Source organism: Scardinius erythrophthalmus, assembly GCF_964197995.2.
Source record: "Scardinius erythrophthalmus genome assembly, chromosome: 6".
NCBI classification, from domain to species: Eukaryota; Metazoa; Chordata; class Actinopteri; order Cypriniformes; family Leuciscidae; genus Scardinius; species Scardinius erythrophthalmus.
The window spans coordinates 27,574,976-27,598,925 of NC_138226.1; the positions used below are offsets into that span (position 1 = coordinate 27,574,976).

At 41.4% G+C, this 23,950-nt stretch overlaps 1 protein-coding gene across 1 annotated transcript in view; it reads left to right on the plus strand.

Moving 5' to 3' along the window:
- The first annotated feature begins 1,444 nt into the window (after nt 1-1,444).
- The window catches only part of tmtops2b (teleost multiple tissue opsin 2b), an 82,560-nt gene continuing 60,054 nt past the window's right edge, over nt 1,445-23,950 (plus strand). The window contains exon 1 of the mRNA XM_081368978.1: nt 1,445-2,271. Coding sequence (XP_081225104.1) covers nt 1,902-2,271 — 370 coding nt within the window. The 5' untranslated portion in view covers nt 1,445-1,901. The remainder of the gene's footprint in view (nt 2,272-23,950) is intronic.

Here is a 23,950-nt window from a genome sequence, read left to right on the forward strand (position 1 = left end):
GAGAGTGCAGTAGCGGCGTGTTCGCGGCCCAGGCAGAGAGCGCAGATGATGTGGCGGTCTCCGTTGCTGAGCGCCGCTTAACACAAGACGCAGGAAAAACGAGGCATTTTGAGAAAAACACCTCGCGCTCTTTTAGGAGAGAGAAAGTGTGTGTCGCGGGGGCGAACACACACAGCAGAAAAAGGATATGTCACCGGATGGCATAGCAGGCACGGATGGCTGAAGGCGGCGAAGTCGGCCGGCTTCTTCAGGCGCTTCCTAAGCTTGCTGGTCGCTGAATTCAACGGCGGCGGCTCTCAAGATCCAGCGATGCGAAGAGCTTCGCTGAAGACAATGAAAATCAGAATTCCAGCCTGTGAGCCCCTCTTTATACACGCTAGCCACACCCATTCTGGTGGGCTAGGCGCGCGGAGGGCGCAACGTCATGCGGGGCTCACTGGTAGGCTGCTGCAGTTGCCGCAGGACAGCCAATGAGCATGCTCGTACAGCCTGCTATGGTCTGCTGTCTGCCGCACTGCGTTGACAATAAATACAAAATTAAGGATAATTTTTTGGCTTCAGATCTCGAGAAAAGACAACTTTACCGTAGCGTAAGCAACTTACGCAATACGAGAGAACCTCTCGTAAGAGAACCCCAAATACCTGCAACCTTTATATATTGATATGTCCATGGCTGGCTCAACATTTAAAGGGATAGTACACCTAAAATTCTATTATCATTCCAATATGATTTACCTAATGCTGTCATTGCAATCCCAAAGGCAATTTTTCACAACTATGTGTTTACTTCTTTTTCACTGACACAGATGGAAACAAAAAGACTGGCATGGTTTCAAGCTGAACATTTTTACATGTCTTAAAATGTACTCATGGACCCTGGTATTTCTAAAACCCTGCGTTCGGCCATGCTTTTGTCTGATTCCCCTTTTACATTCTATGTACAACGCTGAATGGATAAGTGAAAGCGGATCCATCTGGCAGTAATCTCTGCAAAAGGCTTTAGTCCCCAGACAGCCAAAGCCATTTAAACTGATTCTCATCCCTGACAATGTGAGCTCTCTAGGGGATGAAATATGTGAATACTAGGGATTTGATATTGTAGCCTACTTATTTTTATAGTTATGTACATTAAGTTTTTTCTTGTTATATTATTTGCTACTTTATCAATGTTTAAAGCATTATTTCGATTTTACCTGCACTCATGGTGCTGATATTGTGCACATCGATGTTTATTGTTCATGGAATGAGTTTAATGAACTTCACTTCTGTTTTTACCATCATTATGGTGATTATCACTATCAGTAGCTAATATTTTAAGGTATATAGCACAGAATGTAGTTGTTCAAGTATGTTGGTGTGTTAGTCAGTTCTCGTGACGTCAAGATGCCTTTATATCACACGCCTGTTGCGCGTCCAGCAAAGCTCGCGCACTCAGCTGGAATACAGAACGACAGCTGGGACTGAGAAGGGAACGCTTTGCTTCTAGGATGCAATGTGTAGACAAACGAAGTAGCGCATTAACGGACATCAAAAGGTCAACATTATTAATTCACCACAGTACGTTGTTGCGACACGTGCGCGCTCTCCGACCTCGTAAAAAAAAACAATAATCGTTTAATCAGGCAGATATGTCATACTGCACCTTAATGGGAAGACAGCTATTTAGTACTTAGTCAGTTTGCGTGTCTCTTTAGATTCAAGCGAAGCGCATCTGTCATATTCAAAAGTCAATCAAAGGTGAAGCGCGCAGTCAATGAGAATTATCATCATCATCATCACTTGTAATTGAATCATGATGCTGATGCGCCGGAGTATGCTGAGGTGTTCAGTGAAGGAGAATAACGGATAGATAAAATAAAAATAAAAAGTCCAGCGCTGCCTCAAAATAACTATTCCTAAGAATGTTTTCTGAGCAGGCTGATTTAAACTACAGCTTTAACATGAGCGAGGAAGACCGGTTAACTCCTCTGGACGAGGACTGGAGCGACTCGCCGGTGGAGACGCTCTCTCGCGCGGGCTTCATCGCCCTGTCCGTGTTCCTCGGATTCATAATGACTTTTGGCTTTTTCAACAACTTTATTGTGTTAGTCCTCTTCTGTAAGTTCAAGATGCTCCGGACGCCGGTGAACATGCTGCTTCTTAACATAAGCGTCAGTGACATGCTGGTGTGTATGTTCGGAACGACCCTGAGCTTCGCGTCCAGTGTGCGGGGACGGTGGCTGCTCGGACGGCACGGCTGCATGTGGTACGGCTTCATCAACTCCTGCTTCGGTACGTACAAAAAAAAAAAAAAAAAGAAAAAAAAAAAAAAAAAAAAAAAAACCGCTCCATTTCGAAATTGTAGCCTACATTTTCAAATAGCCTATCTATACACCTATACTATTAATGTAAACCTGTAGTTTTTGTGCTTTTATCAGGTTGGCTGTTTATGTTTGTTTTTAAACACAAGATTGCCACATGTACGCTACTGAGAACATTCGATTTAATCACCAGAACACAACTAATCTTTCCATTTGTCAACTATCAGTTAATTCGATGTTTCAAATCACATTTGTTATGCATTTGGCAGGGGCAAATTTAAACTTAACATTTCAATGCAACTTGCTGTACAGCTTTTTTTTTGACGTGGGTTTATTGAAAAAAGGTGTTTTGTTCTTGCTGAAGCTCAAACATGCACAAAGCAATGGACCTCATTGGTTCTTGCAGAAGCTCAAACTGTGTTTCATAACACGAGAATGAACCTCATTTGCTCTTGCAGAAGCTCAAACGTGCTGCATAACACAAACAAAAATGAACCTCATTGGTTCTTCCAGAAGTTCAAACGTGCCTCGGAACACCCGAGAATGAACCTCATTGGTTCTTGCAGAAGCTCAAACGTGCTGCGTAACACTCGAGAATGAACCTCATTGGATCTTGCGGAAGCTCAAATGTGCTGCGTAACACAAGAATGAACCTCATTGGTTCTTGCGGAAGCTCAAAGCCTTATTTGAGGTCAATAGACGATTTTTTTAATTACCACAAGGACAGCCATTAATGATCTCTTCCTCACAGACTGCGTGACATCACCATGAGTTTTTTTCCCCCTGCAACTTACTGACTAATAAAATTTTGGTCGACTAAGCCTCTTCTAATTGACTAAAGTTTAGTCGACTATAGGGGGCAGCCCTAATTCTCATGCATGAGCTTCTGTTTACCATAACTGATGTGTGGGTTGAAGAATGTTATAGATTTCATCAAAAAGATCTTCATTTGTGTTCCGAAGGTGAACAAAAGTCTCACGGGTTTGGAGTGACATGAGAGTGAGGGTGAATCTGATAAACCCACTTTCATGGATATGGTCTGCTGTCATTCATTTTCAGATTGAAAGAATATAAAACCTCAAAACATCATCACATCACATGCAAATGTCACTCCAAACATCACAGACAAGGCTGCAACAACTAATCGATAAAACCGATAATAATCAATAATGAATTTAAAATATAGATTTCATTATCGATTAATCACACTTACACACTGTTGAAACATTACAAAATTGCAACTTGCCCAGTCAGGTGCTTTAACTGATGCATATGCTGTATAATGTCTCCAGCACGTAACTTGCAGTACATTTTATAGTTATATCATTATCAGTAAATGTTGGACATTCATTGAAATATTTACATTTTGTATAAAGGTTCATCTTGACAGCAAACAAGGTTAAATTAAAGCAAGGGTATAGGCAGTTTGTTTTATTGTTTTATAAAAAGAAAATTCTAGCTATTCTGTATTCCTGTAGCTCAACAAGTAAGGCATGGAGTCTAATTACAAGCGAATACATGAACTGATAAAATGTGTAGTTTGAATGCATGGCAAGTTGCTTTGGATAAAAGTCTCTCTCAAAAGAGAATGAATCTATTTGCATCTACATTACGGTAATGGAAATGTACTGGGGATTATCAGTCAGGAAGGATGTTAGCTAAATTATGTCAAGAAAGCCTCAAGGGAAAAACTGGACTGGCAGTAAAAAAGAAAAAGGAAAAAAGAAATATAGTAGCAAGGTTCATAATGTTAGAGAAAAAGACAAGCTGTGTGAGGCTTCTACCACAACCTGGAGACCATAATAACTACATTATCTCAACGTATCCGTTTGCATGTGCTGCAAAGTATCTTAAAGGAGAACTCCGGTCAATTTTAACATTGAGCTAATTTTTTTGTACATTTGGAGTGCTGTCAATACAGAGAACAACGACAAAAATCGGTGTTGCCTACACCGAGTTATTCTATTTTTAAAATTTGCACCCTGTTGACTTCAATGGGGCAAGTACTAAACCTGCTTTCAGCCTCTTAACATCCTTGATGTGTCATTACAAGTGCACAGAAAATGTGAGTGATTCCTTCTGAGTGAACACGAGTGAATCTCACTGCAGTAGATGTGAAAGATATGTATAAAAATGATGTTATTTAAGCCAACGCAAATACCTGTGTTTACATCCTGTTTTCGGTTGAAGTCCAAAGTAGTCGATTGCCGAGTTCACGTGCATAGGTTTAGTTACCTATGATGATCACGCGCGTGAACTCGGCAATCGATTACTTTGGACTTCAACCAAAAACAGGATGTAAACACAGGTATTTGCGCTGGCTTAAATAACATCATTTTTATACATATCTTTCACATCTACTGCAGTCAGATTCACTCGTGTTCACTCAGAAGGAATCACTCACATTGGCTGTGCACTTGTAATGACACATCAAGGATGTTAAGAGGCTAAAAGCAGGTTTAGTACTTGCCAGTACTTGACTTGAAGTCAACAGGGTGCAAATTTTAAAAATAGAATAACTCGGTGTAGGCAACACCGATTTTTGTCGTTGTTCTCTGTATTTACAGCACTCCAAATGTGCAAAAAAATGAGCTCAATGTTAAAATTGACCGGAGTTCTCCTTTAATGATGTTATTTGGTTTGAAGGCTCTGGATTCTTACAATGGATTCTGATGTTTTGACATTGTAGCTATATAGAGGTGAAAAGAGCAGGACATACTGCATTTTTCGATTATCTAAATACTACAATGGGTGATATGCAATACAAAACTAATAACCTCAAGACAGGCAAATGGCACAACCTTCACTGCACTATGTGTGTGGGTTTGTATCATGAAGAGGAGAACCGTTGAATGGAGGAAACTTTCATTGATGTTTGTGCTATAGTGAAAGAGATCATATATGCCAGACACATACATGAGCTGTGTATGTCAGATCAAAGACGCTCTGCACCCTGGCGGAACGCCTCCTCGTGTGGGCTCAGCACTCTCTGCGCTCGCTGAGAGCCGCGCATGTGCCTGGCCACCTGAACGAGGGTCCCGACAGACTGTCCAGGGACAACGTTCCCCCTGGGGAGTGGTCTCTACACCTCCAAACAGTCCAGGCGCCGTTTCGGCAAAGCAAAAGGTCAACCTTTTTTTCGCGTCAAAAGACAACGCTCACTGCCCAGAGTTCTTTACGAAGAACGAGGACGCGCTTGCCCAGCGGCCCGCTATATGCTTTTCCCCCGGTCTCTCTGTTGCCTCAGGTCATCAGGAGAGTCAGGGAAGCACGCCACACAGTGCTCCTCATAGCCCCGTACTGGGAGAACCAAGCTTGGTTCCCGGAACTAATACAGCTGGCAGACACAGTCCCCTGGCCGATACCGGCGAGGAGAGACCTTCTCTCTCAAGCCCGCGGCTCGATCTGGCATCCCCATCCAGAGCGCTGGTCTCTGCATGCATGGAGCCTCAACGGTTACCCGTTGATCTGCCAAGAGGGGTTATGAACACGATCATACAATCTAGAGCCCCCTCTACGAGGCGGCTCTACACGTCTAAATGATCTGTGTTTAGCAAATGGTGCACTGCCAAGGGGCTCAATCCACAGGCATGTGGGGTATCGCACGTATTGTGTTTCCTTCAAGAGCTGCTGGACGTGGGCAGGTCCCCCTCCACGCTCAAAGTTTATGTTGCAGCCATCTCAGCTTTCATTGACTCAGAGCTGGGCTGCGCATTAGGAAGGAACGAGTTCGTCACCCGCTTCCTTAGAGGAGCCAGGAGGATGAACCCCCCGCGACCCCCCTCGGTTCCTATGTGGGATCTTTCACTGGTCTTGGAGGCCCTGAAAACGCATCCCTTTGAACCCTTGGAAACTGTGGATATGAAATACCTCACGCTCAAAACCGTTTTTCTGATAGCTCTGTCTTCAGTCAAACGTGTGGGAGACCTTCACGCGTTATCTATTAACGCCGCGTGCCTCGAGTTCGGACCTAATGACTCTAAAGTTATTCTCAAACCGAGGAATGGTTACCTCCCCAAAATATTGGGCACTCCCTTCAGAGCGCAGGTCATTTCCCTCTCAGCCTTGCCAACTTCCGGCAGCAAGGCTGATAGTAATCTCCTCTGCCCGGTCAGGGCGCTGAGAAACTACATCACACGCTCCGCCACTTTCAGGCGCTCGGAGCAGCTTTTTGTTTCGTTTGGAGGGCGCACCAAGGGTCTCGCCTCCTCGAAACACAGCCTGTCCAGATGGATAGTGGACGCTATCGCAGCTGCTTATGCGTCTAAAGACCTGCAGTGCCCACTGGGCATTCGAGCTCACTCCACCAGAGGCATGGCCTCATCGTGGGCGTGGTCCAGCGGGATTTCCATTCACGACATTTGTACAGCGGCAGGCTGGGCCTCCCCCTCTACATTTGTTAGATTTTACAACCTGGAAGTTCCCGCCTTGCAGGCGAAAGTTTTATCAGTCTAAGTCTCACGTAGACCGGCCCACTATCAGTGCGCGGCCTACGTTGGTTGATTTAGGTCTACTGGTTGAGCTGCACTATGCAGGGAATTGTCAGTTCCCTAGTATGTGCTTGTGTACTGCGCTAGCCTTCTATTGGCCGCCCGGCTCCCTGCTATCACATTCCCCGGGCTCTCCCTGGGACTCATTCAGTGGATGCTGGGCGCGCACGGCGTTGACAAGGGAGTTCCCGCAGCGTAAGCTACTTACGCAATTCGAGAGAACCTCTCGTAAGAGAACTTATCGGTTACCTAACGTAACCTCTGTTCTCTCTAGAAGAGGGAACGAGTATTGCGTAACCCGCCGTGCTCGCGCCACGAGCTCACTCGCTTCAGCGACAGAAACCAGTGAAGCAGCCTCTGAGCCTCGCTTATATATGCTAAGCCACACCCCTTTTCGCGGGCTGTGACGCATGAAGCGCGCTCATTGGACGTGACGTCACGCCAAGGGCTCAGCGATAGGCTGCTGCAGTTGCCGCAGGGCAGCCAATGGGCACGCTAGTTAGCCTGCCCTAGGTCTGCATGCTGCCGCACTGCGTTGACAAGATTATTAAAAATTAAGGATAATTTTTTGGCTTCAGCATCTCGAGAAAGAAGACTTTCCCGCAGCGTAAGCTACTTACGCAATACTCGTTCCCTCTTCTAGAGAGAACAGAGGTTACGTTAGGTAACCGATACGTTTCATTTTGCTTTATTTTATTTCTGTTTTCCCTGTTCCTGTTTTCCTATTTGACCAAGTTTCCAAGTGTGTGATAGTTTGTCCCCATGATTCATCATTCTGTTCACCTGTCGTTCAATTAATTGTCTCATTTAGTCGGTGTTTATAGACTCCCTGTTTTGTTCAGTTCTGTTTCCAGACTTGTCGATGTTTGTGGTTGTGTTTCCTGAGATTCTCCTACCTGTTTTATTTATATTTATTGAATTAAAGGCTGTTGCCTTATCTATTTGTCTTTGTATGCTTACTCATACAGCAAGCTTTGACAGCACTAGGTACTTGTTTATTCAGCTGTGAAGCACAGAGGTTATCGCAATTATTCAAATGGCATGATGTTGTGCTTTGTCACAGTGGTTTATGCTTTCTTAGATTCAGGCTGCAGCTTTGGCTACGTCAAAGATCTAATTTTGAGTAAGAGATTCCCATCTGAAATGTATGCTATATACGAAATGTGTTGCATGCATTTTAATGTAACACAATAGGAATGTTTTCTTGCAAGGTTTGTGATAAGAATATATATTTTTTAATAAAATTCATGCTTGAAGGCTTCAGTTTACGACTTCAAACACACAACTGTCCTGATGCATATACAGTACACAGGCATGAAGATTTTCAAAACTCATAGGATCCTAACATGAATGGCCTGCTGTAAAAGGCAAGGTTATCTCACTGGAGCTGTGTAGAAGCAGGTGGAATATATAAATCAGACAGCAATTCATTTCAGTTTCAGTCATCCTCTATCTAAGAGTTTCTCTTTTGTCAGCCTGAATTTTCCACCTCTCAAGCTAAAATGCAGAGGTACCTTGCGGCATGTCTAATTTTAGTCTTTTACAGCAAAATTTTCCTCCAATTTTCCGTCTTTGGTGTGCTAAGCATGCTCAACCATTGATTCAATGGAAGAGAAAACACCCAAGCGAATTTCACAGGTCAGAAGCACTGACCTCTGATTTGGACCTGTGTTTTGGCACCAGCTTTAATGCCTATAATGAAGCCTAATATTTTTGTAGCAGGTTTTGTCCACGTGGCTGTAGATTTAATTTCCTGCTTTTGGTCTGGATTAACATATGAATAAACTTTAATTTTGTAGGTGGCAACTTTTGCTTTCTGCTGTAGAAAAAGTTGCAGGTTAAAGCAATATAACAATAGCAATTTCAACAAATAATTTGTAAGACTCTCTTGTCTGTGCAACTACTTTCTTATGCTACAAAAAATTCTATCACTGCTATTTAAGGGGGCTTTCACACTGGGCTCGTTTGCCATGGTTCGAGTCTGAGCGGGATTGTTCCTGGTGGCCCCCGCGCCGTTGGTCTGGTTTCACACTGACTCAACTCGATTCTGTCGAACCCTGGTGCATCTGCGTTCATCTTACATCACAAACGTGCACGGCACATGATAGAAAACAGAACGCTGGTCAATATTTTGTGTGTTTTTTTATTAATGTGCTGCTATTATGCACAGCAGAGTGAACAAGACTTAGGTTTACTGTATGTGCGTTGCATGAAGGCTGCTTTTTTCTGCTTGCAAACTTAAACTTTTGAGGAGACAGCGGATTGCAAGCCATTCATTTATGTTGTCATGGGCTAAATTCCATGCGCAGGTTACTTTACTTCTTGAACAAGTGTGTGCCCAAGTCCGAGTTGCTTTCACATTCACGTGAATCGCACTACAGTTCCAACTGAACTCAGACCGACTCCTCCAAGTAGTCTCGGGTTTTGGTACCCCGGTGTGTTCCCGGGTCCACATGACCAATGACCAATTTTTCATTCAAACCACACCCTGTTTGAACTTAACTGCCAGTGTGAAAGCACCATAAAAGATGTGTCCAAATTTGAAAATGTCACGTTAGAACGAGTTATTTCCAAGAAGCACTGAAGTATACTCTGCATGGTTGTCTGATAGTGTTAAAATTGAGCAATTTACATTTTAGGCACAAAATTGCCAGTTCCTTTTTTGCTTTCCAACAGAAATAGTTTCAAACATAGCCACAGCAAAACCCTTGCAACACACATTAGTGGTGTTTTGTTCCTGAATGACTCAGTGTTTTGAACAAATCAGTTGAATAAAGGATTCAGTGAATCATTCATTAAGACAGTCCCTGTGTCAGAATATGTATACTTCCCTACTAGATAGACCATTTCAATTGGAATGCTACTGTGCATGTCTGGTTCTGAAACATTTCCGGTGGCGACATTGTTAAATCACAGATCTGTCAAAGCAAGCGAATACTTTTGCCATGGCAATCACTGTCTGTCTGAATGAGCGCTGTGGTGTTCGAGGCAAGTAAGTGCTTTTTTGACTGACAAATAAACAAACCATGGGAGAGGAGTTGTGAATGGCAATAAAGTGACGCATCTAATGGTGAAAGTCACATGAAATGACAACATGAAAAATATAGTGTGTCCGGATTTCATTCATAGGACACACATTGGAAATAAATAGAAGGCACTTTTTACCGGTCACAAAGTACTTATTCAAAAGTACTCAGTATGTGATTTCGAAAACAGCCTGCCATTGGTTCCTGAATAAATCAGCGTTTTGAACAAACTGGCTGAGAATGATTTAAATGATTCACTCATAAAGACAGTCACTTGTCGCCACCTAGTAGTGTAATGATGCAGAAAGATCGACTAGAAAATAAACACCAATGCACATACTGTACACTCTGTATGGAACAAACACAGACGAGCAGAGTGATACAGTGAAAATTCCCAGTGCTGTTGGACTGTTATATTAACGCTTATGGAACATTGCTCAGTATTTGAGAACCAGAACCAACTATTTTAAAGTCTATATAAATGTAACTTTGAAAGTAGAACGTGAGCAGTCAAGATGACACCTAGATGAAAATATTTACTTTGCAGAAACACAACAGCAGAGATGGGAAGTAACGAAGTACAAATACATTGTTACTGTACTCAAGTAGATTTTTCAGATATTTTTACTTTACTATTTATTTTTGTGCCGACTTTTTACTTTTACTCCTTACATTTTAACACAAATATCGGTACTTTCTACTCATTTTACAAAATTGGCTCGTTACTTTAGTTTCAAATAATTTCAGTGGAGTTACCGTTATTATTTTTCACGTCATCAACCCTTCGCAGGGAGTTTGATTGACAGGCGATCTGACCAATCATAATCTGCCATTTTGTCCGACAAAGCAGTCAGGAGAGTTAGTAGATTAACATTGGAGGATTTAAACTTGAAAAACAAAGTGTACCTACGTCTTTTTGCGTAATCTGTCAGACACATTAAAGAGCCACAAAACCGTATTTATTGTTTAAATTTCTTTAAAAAAATACTAAATTTGAAAGGTGAGAATTTGTTAAATATAAAAACCTGTCATATAACCTGGTCTGTCCTGTCTGTCAGCGCCATTGTCAGTGTTCCTCTCTGCTCCGCGATGTATTTTTCACTGCGTGAGAACATGGTGTGGCGTGAAAGCAGCGTCGCTTGTCGGACATAGCAACAGTGAAAGAAACGGAAGGGGATGGTTTGGGACCGTTTGCAAACCGGTCTTTGCGAACGGTCAATTGGATGGGAATATACGTTGCACTTGACCCATCACTACAAGACGACTCGACAGATTCGGCGGCATTCATTCGCGGAAAAATCATTACATAGCCTACATGTAGATTCATTTAAATGTTAAGGGGAAGATTAAAAAAGAGAAACTGGATCTGTGAATTCTCACAGAATCACAATTGAATTCACAATTGAATTGCTACTCAGTCAGAATCTCATTAACCTGGAGTCCCAGTCTCTGTCACAATTATCATAGGCTATGTGATGTTTTAGGCCTATTGGCAGACATCCATTTAAAATGTAGGCAATGGCATATAAAGAACCTTTTTTCCAAATCCACATAAGTTTCTCAGCTTGCACCGTAGTAACATTTGTGTGGTCCTGGTAGCTTTGCATAAAAAAATGGTTGTCATTCCCAAGGCTACTTTTACTTTTATACTTTAAGTAAATTTCCAAGCTTGTACTTTGTTACTTTTACTTGAGTAAAGAAGTTAAATCAGTACTTCTACTTTTACCAGAGTATTTTTTAACACAAGTATCTGTACTTCTACTTGAGTACGGGAAGTGAGTACTTTTGCCATCTCTGCACAACAGCACTCTGGCTGTATTATGCGCACGCTTTCTCTGTGATGTGTCACATTTGTCACATTTGCATATATGTTTTAAATAATTGGAAAAGATGTAGATGAAGTTTGCTAGTTCTCTCTCATGTGCTTCATTGTTTTTATATATTTTATTTAATTCAATGAATCTCTTCCTGTTCTTTAATTTCTTCCCCTTCATTTTTCTTCTCCTTTGTATTTCTTTGAATTCTAACCCGTATCTATCTTTGTTTTTAATGTCTGAGTCTGTACATTTGTGCAGCTCTCCAGTCATTCAGAACTAAGGGTCTGCTAGTAGAGACTAGAGGAGCTGGAGAATGAGTACTGAATGCCAGAAGAGTCATCAGACTTATTAATGTCTCTATTTACACTCACACATGGTCAGCCATGGAGAAAAATCTGAACACAGACTCAAAACACCTCTTCATTATTATTATAACCTTCATGTCACCATTCTGTTCAGTTTAGTTTTCATGGACTTTCAGTTTGTTTTCATTTGTCATGTGTCTTTGTTCTGATTAACGTCACTCATCAGTATCCTTGGTTACCGTTATTCTCAGTTCATTCGTGCGAGCTGTGTTGGTTCTCTTACGAGAGGTCTCTCGTACTGCGTAAGAGTATCTTACGCTAGGGGAAAATCCTTTTTCCACGAGATGTTGAAGCCAAAAATTTTCCTTAATTTTGCAATAATGTAAAGCGCGTTGCGGCAGCATACAGACATAGGCAAGACGGCTCGCGCGCCTATTGGCTGGTCTGCTGGCAACTGCGTGAGCCTATCGAGCGAGGCCTAGCGTGACATCAGACCCAATGGGCACGCTTCGCGCCCTCTGCGCCACATCGGGCCGAAACAGGCGTGGCTTAGGCCTATAAATACAGCTCGCAGGCGACACATATCTGATTTTTTCATCCTTCAGCGAAGCATTCACATCGCTGGATCCAGAGAGAAGCCGCGCCGTCTGAACAAGCCTTTCAGCGGGACGCGTCGTGAAGTCGCTGGCCGCACCGCCTTCATCGCCTTCCTGCTGCGCTTTCCGGCGCCTATATCCTTTTATTCTCTGTGCTGTGTGTGTGTTCGCTGCTGCGACACACACTCTCTAAAAGAGCTTGCGTCTTTTTCAAGATGCCTTCCTGTGGCTCGTGCAGAGCCACACTCAGCGACGGGGACCGCCACGTGATCTGCGTTTCCGGCCTGGGTGAGGAACATGCAGCTCTCGCGCTCGCTGAGGGCGGCTGCCATCATTGCGAGCCTATGCCCATGGCGACTCTGAGGACTCGCCTGGCATTTTTCACCGAGGCTGCACCCCCGCCCGCCGCCGTACCACGCTTCTCCCAGCCGCCAAAGCTCGCCGGTTCGCCCGCCTGCTTCATTGGCTTCGTCAGCTTCTCTTCCTGGCGGACAGCGGCCGCGGTCTGCTTCCGCTTCCGTCGACGACACTGACGAGGAAGCCCTGCTGAGAGAAGAGGATTCCTGCTCTATTCTGGCGTCAGGCAGTGAAGGTTGGGCGAGCTCTGAGGACCTCGCGCCCCCTCCCCGCGCATCGTCAGGTAAAAGAGCGAGCATTGAGACGGAGCTCATGCGCGTACTCACACAGGTCGCGGCGAGCCTCGGCCTCGAGTGGTCTACACCTGAGCAGCCTGCTCACAACCGGCTGGATGGCTATTTTCTGCCCGGGGAACGCGCTTCGCCTGCGTCCAAGCCAGCGCCTTTTTTTCCTGAGTTACATGAAGAAGTCGCTAAGTCTTGGAACACCCCCTATTTGACCAGAACGCGCTCTTCTGTTTCTCTGGCATTCTCCGCTGTCGACGGTGCCAAGGACAGAGGATACCATTCCCTGCCGCCGGTCAAAGAGGCGATAGCTACCCACTTATGCCCGCCCTCCGCTGGACGGCGCGCTAAGATGGCGCTACCCTCAAAGCTTGCCGCTCTTCTGTTTCTCTGGCATTCTCCGCTGTCAACGGTGCCAAGGACAGAGGATACCATTCCCTGCCGCCGGTCAAAGAGGCGATAGCTACCCACTTATGCCCGCCCTCCGCTGGACGGCGCGCTAAGATGGCGCTACCCTCAATACCATTCCCTGCTGCCGGTCAAAGAGGCGATAGCTACCCACTTATGCCCGCCCTCCGCTGGACGGCGCGCTAAGATGGCGCTACCCTTTCCGCTGCGGCGCTTCTGTCCCGCTCAAGAAATGTCAGAGGATGCTAGGTCTCATGGCCTCAGCATCATCAGTACTTCAGCTGGGCTTGCTCCGCATGCGCCCACTGCAGTTCTGGCTGAAAGCATGAGTACCACGCCGAGCGTGGGTCTCTGGTCAGCTTCGTCTCAAGGTCAATCAGAAATGCATTGCAGCTCTGAAACCTTGGAAGGCAAACGACTGGTACCAATCAGGTGTAAGCCTGGGGACTTCCTCGAGAGTGAGAGTGGTGTCCACGGACGCGTCCACCTCGGGATGGGGAGCGCTGCTCGAGGGCAGACCGTTCTTCGGCCAATGGTCAGAACGGGAGAAGCTTCTGCACATAAACTGCATCGAAATGCTGGCAGTAGACAATGCGCTGACGCGCTTTTGTCCCCAAATAAAGGGACACCACATCTTGGTCCGCTCGGACAACATGTCTGTGGTGTCCTACATAAATCGCCAGGGCGGCCTCAGGTCCTGGAACCTGTACAGGCTAGCAAAACGCCTCCTGGTGTGGGCTCAGCGCAACCTGCTCTCGCTGAGAGCAGCACACGTGCCAGGGCTCCAAAACATAGGACCAGACAGACTGTCCAGGAACCATGTTCCGGCAGGCGAGTGGTCTCTACACCCACAGACAGTCCAACTGCTGTGGAAGAAATTCGGCAGAGCAGAAGTAGACCTGTTCGCGTCCCAAGAAAACGCTCACTGTCTGGAATTTTTCTCCAAAAGCAGGGAAGAAGGATGCTCAGTGCTACTCGTAGCGCCGTTCTGGAAAAACCAACCTTGGTTCCCAGTTGTGATGCAGCTAGCAAGCACTGCCCCTTGGCCAGTGCCAGTGAGGAGAGACCTCCTCTCTCAGGCCAAAGGCTCAATTTGGCATCCTCACCCAGAGCTGTGGTCCCTTCATGTTTGGGCCATCAACGGGTACCCGCTGACCTCCCTAAAGGGGTGTTAAACACGATCACGCAGGCCAGAGCTCCGTCTACGCGACATCTCTACTCCTCGAAATGGTCGGTGTTTTCTGGCTGGTGCACAGCTCGTGGTGTGTCACCCCCAGACTGTGGGGTGACGGAGGTTCTTTCCTTCCTACAGGTGCTGTTGGATAAGGGCAGGACCCCTTCCACGCTCAAAGTTTATGTGGCGGCTATAGCAGCGTTCTCAGGGACAACGCTTGGTCAGTCAATAGGAAGGAACAATTTAGTCATCCGCTTCCTTAGAGGAGCTAAGAGGCTGAATCCTCCCAGACCTCCCTCAGTCCCTGTTTGGGACCTTTCTACGGTGCTGGAAACCATGAAGGGTCACCCTTTTGAGCCTTTGCAGTCGATTGATCTTAAACACCTGTCTTTCAAGACGGTGTTTCTTCTGGCTCTCGCTTCTGTGAAGCGCATAGGGGACTTACACGCGCTCTCAGTGAGCGCGACGTGCATGTAGTTTGGGCCTAATGACTCAAGAGTTATACTCAAACCTAAGCACGGTTATGTTCCTAAATCCCTCAATACACCGTTTAGGGCACAGGTCATTTCTCTGTCAGCCCTACCGGTCTCTGACGAGGAAGGAGACGAGAGCTTCCTTTGCCCAGTCAGGGCATTAAGAGCTTATGTGTCTCGCTCTTCTGTCTTCAGACAGACAGAGCAGCTCTTTGCTTCATTCAGCGGGCGTTCTAAGGGACTAGCCGCGTCGAAACAGAGCCTATCCAGATGGATAGTTGACGCTATCGCGCTGGCGTACACTTCCAGGGGCATGCAATGCCCGTTGGGTGTCAGAGCGCACTCCACGAGAGGCATGGCTTCATCGTGGGCCTGGTCAAGTGGGATTGCCTTGCAAGATATTTGTATGGCGGCAGGCTGGGCCTCCCCGTCTACATTTATAAGGTTTTACAACCTAGAGGTTCCTGCCCTGCAGGCCAGGCTGCTGTCGCTCTAAATGACCAGTGTTGTCTGTACTGATGCTATCGGTCCAGAATACTGTGTCTGCTGAGCATAGCTCACTAATCGACAGAAAAATAAAATAAAAATGCCCGGCCAAATTGTATAAGTCCCGCATTTTACCATCAGTTCAGGCCGTAACCCGCCCTGTCTGTATGTTGTACTCTGCGTCCATGTGGCGCTGTTATATGTGGAAGAGCGTGACCCTACACCAGACCTAAACCTACCCATAACCGAACAAAGCTCTGTGCGTGTCATATTGACGCTAAAGGGTGCCATGTGCGTTCGATGTCGACGAAATGTCAAAAGCGTCAGTATATGACGCCCAAGGATGAGAATGCGTTGGCTATCTTTGTGGGGACTAATGGTAAAGTAATGGTTTTTTATCCATCATAGAAAACTTTCTGCATTTTTACATAAAAAAAAAAAAAAAAAAAAAAAAACATTCAGGTTGAAGTCCCCACTGGAATAGAACACACACACACACACACACACACACACACACACACACACACACACACACACACACACACACACACACACACACACACACACACACACACACACACACACACACACAGGTAAAAAATTAAGTAATGAACTTCTGGATGCAGATAAGTCTTTGAATGTTTTTTGCTGGAGCTGGCGATACTTGATTGAAAAGGTAGTGTTGAAAGAATAGCGTCGGATTCTTCCGGGGTTAAATGAAGGCCTTGCCGGTACAGAAGCAGTGTTGAGGGTTCTTCCTGTTTACTTCTCTTACTTTAATTCTGGACTGATTGAGATAACGTCCTTTGAATTCTACAGAGGTCACACACCTCTCGAGCGTGGCTTGACCAATGCAAATCTGTAATTTTGAGCAGGAAAAGGTTTCTTTGTTCCTCGCTATACAGCTTATTTGCATAATAAGAGTGGGTAGATTGTGTGTAATACATTTTTAATTATAGTCTGTGGGAGACCAGAATTCTTAGGGAGCCTGGTTGGGTCTTTGTTTGATATGAGGTCGCATGACTCCCACGATTATTTATCGTATTTATCATTGTGTGTCTGATCTTGTATTTGATTTATTTCATGATATATTTAATTCATGTTCATGTACACAACAGCAGGTCTATTAGGGTGCTTTTACACTGCAAGACACTGTTTAGATCATATCCATGCATTTTTGTCCCATCTGTTCACAACTGTTTACACAAATACCAACTTGTTTTAGAATAAAAATATCTGAACATCATTAGAACAAATACTTTTTTTTCTTATTATTGTTTTTAACATGAAATTAACCAAACAAATGCAATCTGAAATAAGCTATAATGATATGTAATGTTTTATAAAAAATGTAATATTTTAGTAGTATGATTTTACTGGATACATTTTGATATTAAAGGAAACAAAACTGATACAAAATATTTATAATTATATAAATATAAAAAAGTATTGTCTGACATCAGTTTATAGCTGTAAAACTTTTTGTAATATAAAAAGCTTTCTTTTCGTTCAATTTACCACACCTGACACTGCTAAATTGCAATTGTATAAAAAATAATAATAATAATAATTTCAAAATGGGCCACAGAAATGACAATCATGAGACAAGACATCCTTGCTGTTATTGAGCATGCTTCCAGTCTTTTAAAAAGCAGCATATCCATTATTCATATTTTTATGCCATTTCAATTATTTTCGTAAAATAATATAGATATAAAGCCTGGATGACTTGTACTCCTCATGTGAAAGCTTAATACTCAAGGGTGGCATTTTACTTTAATTTGTTTTGAATCTTGAAAACTTGGCCGCTGGAGTGTGGAAGAGAAAAGGCTTACGCACTTTTCAAAGCCCATGTTGCCTGAAGAAGTTCTCCCAGGTGTCCTCCATTATGGGCTGCATTAACAATGTCAGAAAACTTTTTCGTGTAGTGCAGGAAGGCCATTTACATTTCTGGTGTACCAGGAAACCCCTGAGACAACGCATCATTTAACACGTCATTTAACACCCTGCCCCTCATTAATTTTAAAGTTCCACATCAACCTTCTTAAAGGGGTCCAATTATGCCCTTGATTTTGTTTTTGGGGTGTACTAGAATATGTTTTCATGCTTGATTATTTTTCATATATTTTACATTATTACTACTACTATATCCTTGTACCCACCCAGTCACTGTTTTGTTAATTGTACTGTAACAGGAACTGTACAAAGGATCATTGCATCATTTAAAATGTATATGAATTTTAAATATGTATTCTGTATTTGTAATTGTGCACTTTGTATAGTAATGTATATGATGAGAATACTGTGCATTACATGTATTGTATGTAGGTAATATTTTGTGGATTCTGGTCTTTCCTGTCACAACATAATTGCATCCAAGACTTTCACTTTGATACTTTGATACTATATGCTTTAGTGACAATAAAGAATGTAGCCTACATTTATTTGAATTCATATTTTTAATTACATTCATTCAACTGGTTTTATGTTTCACAATTGAAACTGTTGATGATTGTTAAACTATATTTACAATTTTAAATGTTAGATGATAATATTAACTAAATTAAATAACTAAATAAAATGAAAAAAAAAAAAAAAAATGGCAACAAGAACATTCTTTGTGTGAAATATGTAATGAAAAGCCCTTAGAAGTCTGTATCATCTGACAGCAAGCCACGATTGTAATTTTCATTTTGTTTAAATTCCTCTTATTTAAGTGATCATTCATTTTGATGGTGTAAATACATACGCTAACAATGAGTAGTGTGTACTTGTCTACCTATCTAAGTGGGGACCTTGGTGTCGTTACACATTCACCAACAGGGGACCGCCGAGCCAAGTGGGGACTTTTTTCAAGTCCCCTGTTGGTCATGCTTTAAAACATGTTAAAATCAGCTAAAACACGCTCTGGTGAATTTTTTTCATTTTTGACCAAGTGGGGACCTACATGTGTGTGTGTGTTTAAGTCCATACTCAGCAGCGCTCCTGTAGGCTGGAGCAGGAACTGCAGTGGCCCATTAACACACGTCGTTCACACTTCTCTATTGTCTGAATGGGTTGCTGTCCTAGAGGCTCTGAGACTGTAGAGCTGCTGTTTAACTGGCGGCTTAGTTCAGGAGCTTTATAATAACTCCACGCTATTATTCATTAGTTAAGCATTAGTAAACAGTTAATTAATTTATAAAGAATTAATATACATTAATAAGCAGTTTATAAATACAGCTATAAATGCTTTATTCCTGGTTTAAAAGCATATCAATAATGTGTTTAATATTTGTATTTTCATACTTTTTTAATGATCAATTTATCGTTTCTAAATGAAGTATAGCATAATTTACAAAGCAGTTATTTAGGAGTTGTCAGTGGTTCATAAGATCACCTACAAAGTGTGAGTAAATGATTAAACTATTTAAATGTACATTCATACATATTTATTATTCAGACATATAGTAACAGTTCCTTAGTGTGTTTATAAATGGTTTATTAACATGTATTTCTACTGTAATGCAGGTAGTTATAAAGCATTTAGTAGTGGTCAGTTCACTGTTTTTGTGAGCTCATCTAAAGTGAGGACTAGTTATGCCTTGTAAAACATTTATAAAGGAGATTTAAAGGCTGTTAATATTTCTATGTTCTCTATCGCTGTGTTGTGTTTGTTTCCTTTTTCTGTTTAGAAGAAAACTTAGTCTTTAAATCTCCTTTATAAATTATTTACAGGGCATAACTAGTCCTCACTGCAGATGAGCTCACAAAATAGTGAACTGACCACTACTAAATGCTTTATAACTACCTGAATCTACTAAACTTTCTAAGTGATCTTATTAATCACTGACAGCACCTAAATAACTGGTTTAAAATAACGCTATACTGCATTTAGAAATAATAAATTGATTATTAATAAAGTATGAAAATAAAATTATTAAACACATTATAGATATGTTTCTAAATCAATAATACAACATTTAAAGCTGTATTTATAAACTGATTATTAATGTATCCTTATTATTTAACTGTTTATTGATTAACTAATGATTAATAGGATGCAGTTATTATAAAGTGTTACCATATATATTATATTATTCATAATATAACTTCAAATATGCATTTTTTATTTATATATATATATATATATATATATATATATATATATATATATATATATATATATATATATATATATATATATATATATATATATGCATGCCAAGAGGGCATCTGCAACTCAATGTTATAATTATAATGCAATTATTATTATATAATTAAGATATTAATAATGCGACTGATAGTATTGGCTGCCTATTAAATAAAACATAATTTCTACTCTTAAAAAAAATCAACAGACATGTCCTTATTTTTTTGTTTCCTTTGTTTCTAGGATGTTGATGTACAGAGATAGTCAGTGTTTGAAATATTGCTCAATTTAAATGCAACCAAACATGTGTCGCTCGTTACCATCCAATAGTGGACCCTTCTTTAAGATCAAATTCAAAACGTTTGAGTTGACTTGCTGCATCTGGTAATTTTGAAGAAACAAAAATGAAATACAATTTTTTTTCATAATATAACTTATAAAAAAAAATAAAAAAATAAATAAAAAAAAAACTTAAACATGCCAAGATGGAATCTCAACTCTGAACGATCTCTACCTATAACACAGTGGACTCACAATATATAGGCCTTCATAGATACTTTGTATGCTTGGTTATGCAGTCCCTACCAATTTACTTGCCATTGTTGTGTGCCATTGCACACACACACATTTCTGTATTACTAACAGACCAATGTCGCTGTACACTGGACAAGTGAGGACTTTGTGAACGATCTCTACCTATACAAGTGGGGACTCTGCAATGGAGCTGTGTGTGTGTGAACAGTGAAGTGAACTGGCAGTGAAGTCTGCCTTCATTATGTAACTATATATATATTATATATATATATAAATGTGTGTGTGAAGAATTCAGATGCAAAAGCCTCGAAGTGCCATCTGAAATTTTCCTCTAAAATAATCATTTTTATCAAGCTCGTATATTTAAGTTCAACAATTTCACTTAAAAGCGAAATGAAAATTAGCTATTAATTGTCATTAAAGTGAAATTACTTAACTTAAATATACAAGCGTGATAAAAATTATCATTCTAGAAGAAAATTTCAGATGGCACTTAGAGGCTTTTGCATCTGAACTCTTCATATATATATATATATATATATATATATATATATATATATATATATATATATATATATATATATATATATATATATATATATATATATAACCCATCAGTTATATAAAAAAGGACCATTTAAATCTACAACGGGGGAAAAAATACAGACGGCCCGGCGGCAACAGTTCAAAAGCAGAGGCGATAATATCCTCTTATCATTCATAATATTCTTTTTCTTATTTAACACTCTCTCTTTATAGATACTTTCTAAGCTTGGTTATGCAGTCCCTAACAATTTACTTGTTACTAATTTTCTTAATTTCTTCTGTAACTCAGCAGCAGTTCCATACCAACAAATAATACAGAATATCATAACACTTTCAATGAAAGCACTATAAAACATCAGAAGCTTTATGATGTGGACATTACAGCAAAGTTATTGCTTTAAGAAGTTCATTCTCTGTTGTGGCCTATTCATTAAAACAAAATTTCTACTCTAATAAAATCAATAGATGTCATTTTTTTCTGTTTCCTTTGTTTCTAAGATGTTGATGTACAGAGATAGTCAGTGTTTGAAATATTGCTCAATTTAAATGCAACCAAACATGTGTCGCTCGTTACCATCCAACAGTGGACCCTTCTTTAAGATCAAATTCAAAACTTTTGAGTTGACTTGCTGCATCTGGTCATTTTGAAGAAACAAAAATGAAATAATTTTTTTTATATAATATAACTTCAAATATGCAAAAAAAAAAAAACTTAAACATGCCAGGATGGAATCTCAACTCTGAACGATCTCTACCTATACAACAGTGGACTCACAATAGTGCGTGTGTGTGTGTGTGTGTGTGTGTGTGAACAGTTAAGTCTGTCTTTATTTTGAAACTATAAGTATATATATACTGTATATATATAGGCCTTTATAGATACTTTGTATGCTTGGTTATGCAGTCCCTACCAATTTACTTGCCATTGTTATGTGCCATTGCACACACACACGTCTATATTACTAACAGACCAATGTCGTTGTACACTGGCCAAGTGAGGACTTTGTGAACGATCTTTACCTATACAAGTGGGGACTCTGCAATGGAGCTGTGTGTGTATGAACAGTGAAGTGAACTGGCAGTGAAGTCTGCCTTCATTATGTAACTATATGTAGTATATTATATAGTATATTATATATTATGCCTTTTTTCATTCATAACATTTTTTTTTTTTAGTTAATGCTTATTTTCTCTCTTCATAGATACTTTCTGCTTGGTTATGCAGTCCCTTTAGGGTTTATGGGATTAATCAAACAGAAATAGCTCTTTAAGGTAACGATTTCAGGTGACCTATATTTAGTATAGTGTAAAGCATACTTTATACAGTGAATAATGATTTTATTAATTTAAAATGAACTTCGCGTCCCCAGTTGAATGGTATAGAACGATACTTGTTTGGCTGCTTTGTACATTTCTTGCCATCACAAACACACTGTAAAGATTTTGGAGATCAATCTCAAAATGTTACGTAGACTTACTGAACATTAGTTGGTTCAGTTGAAATATATGAAGTAGGGATGTTCATTTAACATTTTGTTTTCTGACTGACAGCTGATGCTTGTTAACCAGTCATCATCAGTTAACTGACATGATTTGAAGGTTAGAATAGAATTAAATGGAATTAGAATAGATAATAGTCTCTGACTGATTCAAATACCTCAAACATGTAGATTTACATGTGCAAATAGCAGCATAAACAACAGAACATGAGGATTCACACACCGTCACATCAAGCACCCGCAGTGCTTCTGTGAACACAGTAAACCAGAATAAAACTGTATATAACTGTATAATAAATAGGCCAACTTAAATGAACAATTAACAAAGCTAAAGTGCAATAAATAATAAACGCTTTAGGGTCTGTTTACATGACATAATTTTCAACTGAAAACAGAAAACGTTTTGGCCGTTCATTTCAACGAAAATGCCATTTTGGGGGCCTGACAATACAAGCTTTTGAAAACGATGCCTTTCCCATCTGCGTAAACAACATAAATGGGAATTTGTGAAATTGGTACGTCATTCCAACCCGGTCACAATAAATGCATCTCTATAGCACACATTGGGGCCTATTTTAACGATCTGAAACGCAAGTGTCAAAGCGCAAAGCGCAAGTAACTTTGTGGGCGGGTCTTGGCACTGTTGCTATTTTCCCGGCGGGATAAATGACATTTGCGCCAGGCGCAAGTCTAAAATGGGTTGGTCTGAAGTAGCTTCATTATTCATAGGTGTGGTTTGGGCGTAACGTGAAATAAACCAATCAGAGCGTCATCTCACATTCCCTTTAAGAGCAGGCGGATTGTTCTAAAGCGTATTCGTATTCTAACGGCGGATTTGCCAGGCGCGCGCCAGGAGCGGTTCACAGCCAAGGAGAGCAACGGACTCGTCAGGGACGTTGGGGATGGAGAAACCCACCCAAATTAACTTCGGTTAAAAAGGCGTATGATAATTTGGGTAAATGTGTAAGCTAGATGTATGTTTTTATAATAAACTATCTATCTATCTATCTATCTATCTATCTATCTATCTATCTATCTATCTATCTATCTATCGTAATAATGTATGATTTGCAAAAATGAAAACTGCTGCCTCTGTGTATATGAGATAATCAAAGTGTATGCGCGTTGTGCACACGCTACATTGATTATGGCCAAGCATGCGCCCTTAAAATAGCATATGAATAACATGCGCAACGCGCCACTGACTTTAAACTATTTTTTCCTGGTTTGTGGCGCAATTGTTTTCTAAACCTGCAAAATAGCATGAAGGAACGTTTGCGCCGGGACACGCCTCCTTTTTTGCGCTGAACCGCCCAGGGAGCGCAAGTTCATTCCCTAGTTTAACGACGTGCTTCTGTGGAGGGAAAAGCGCGCTTTGTGCGGGTGCAAAATAGGAATGATACGTGCGTCGGTGTACAAAGTCAATTGCGCTGGGTGCAAGATAGGGCCCAAAGTGTTTATTGTGCAATTTATACACGGAAAGGAGTTTATGTGTGCATATGATATGCATGGGTGGGTTTAGG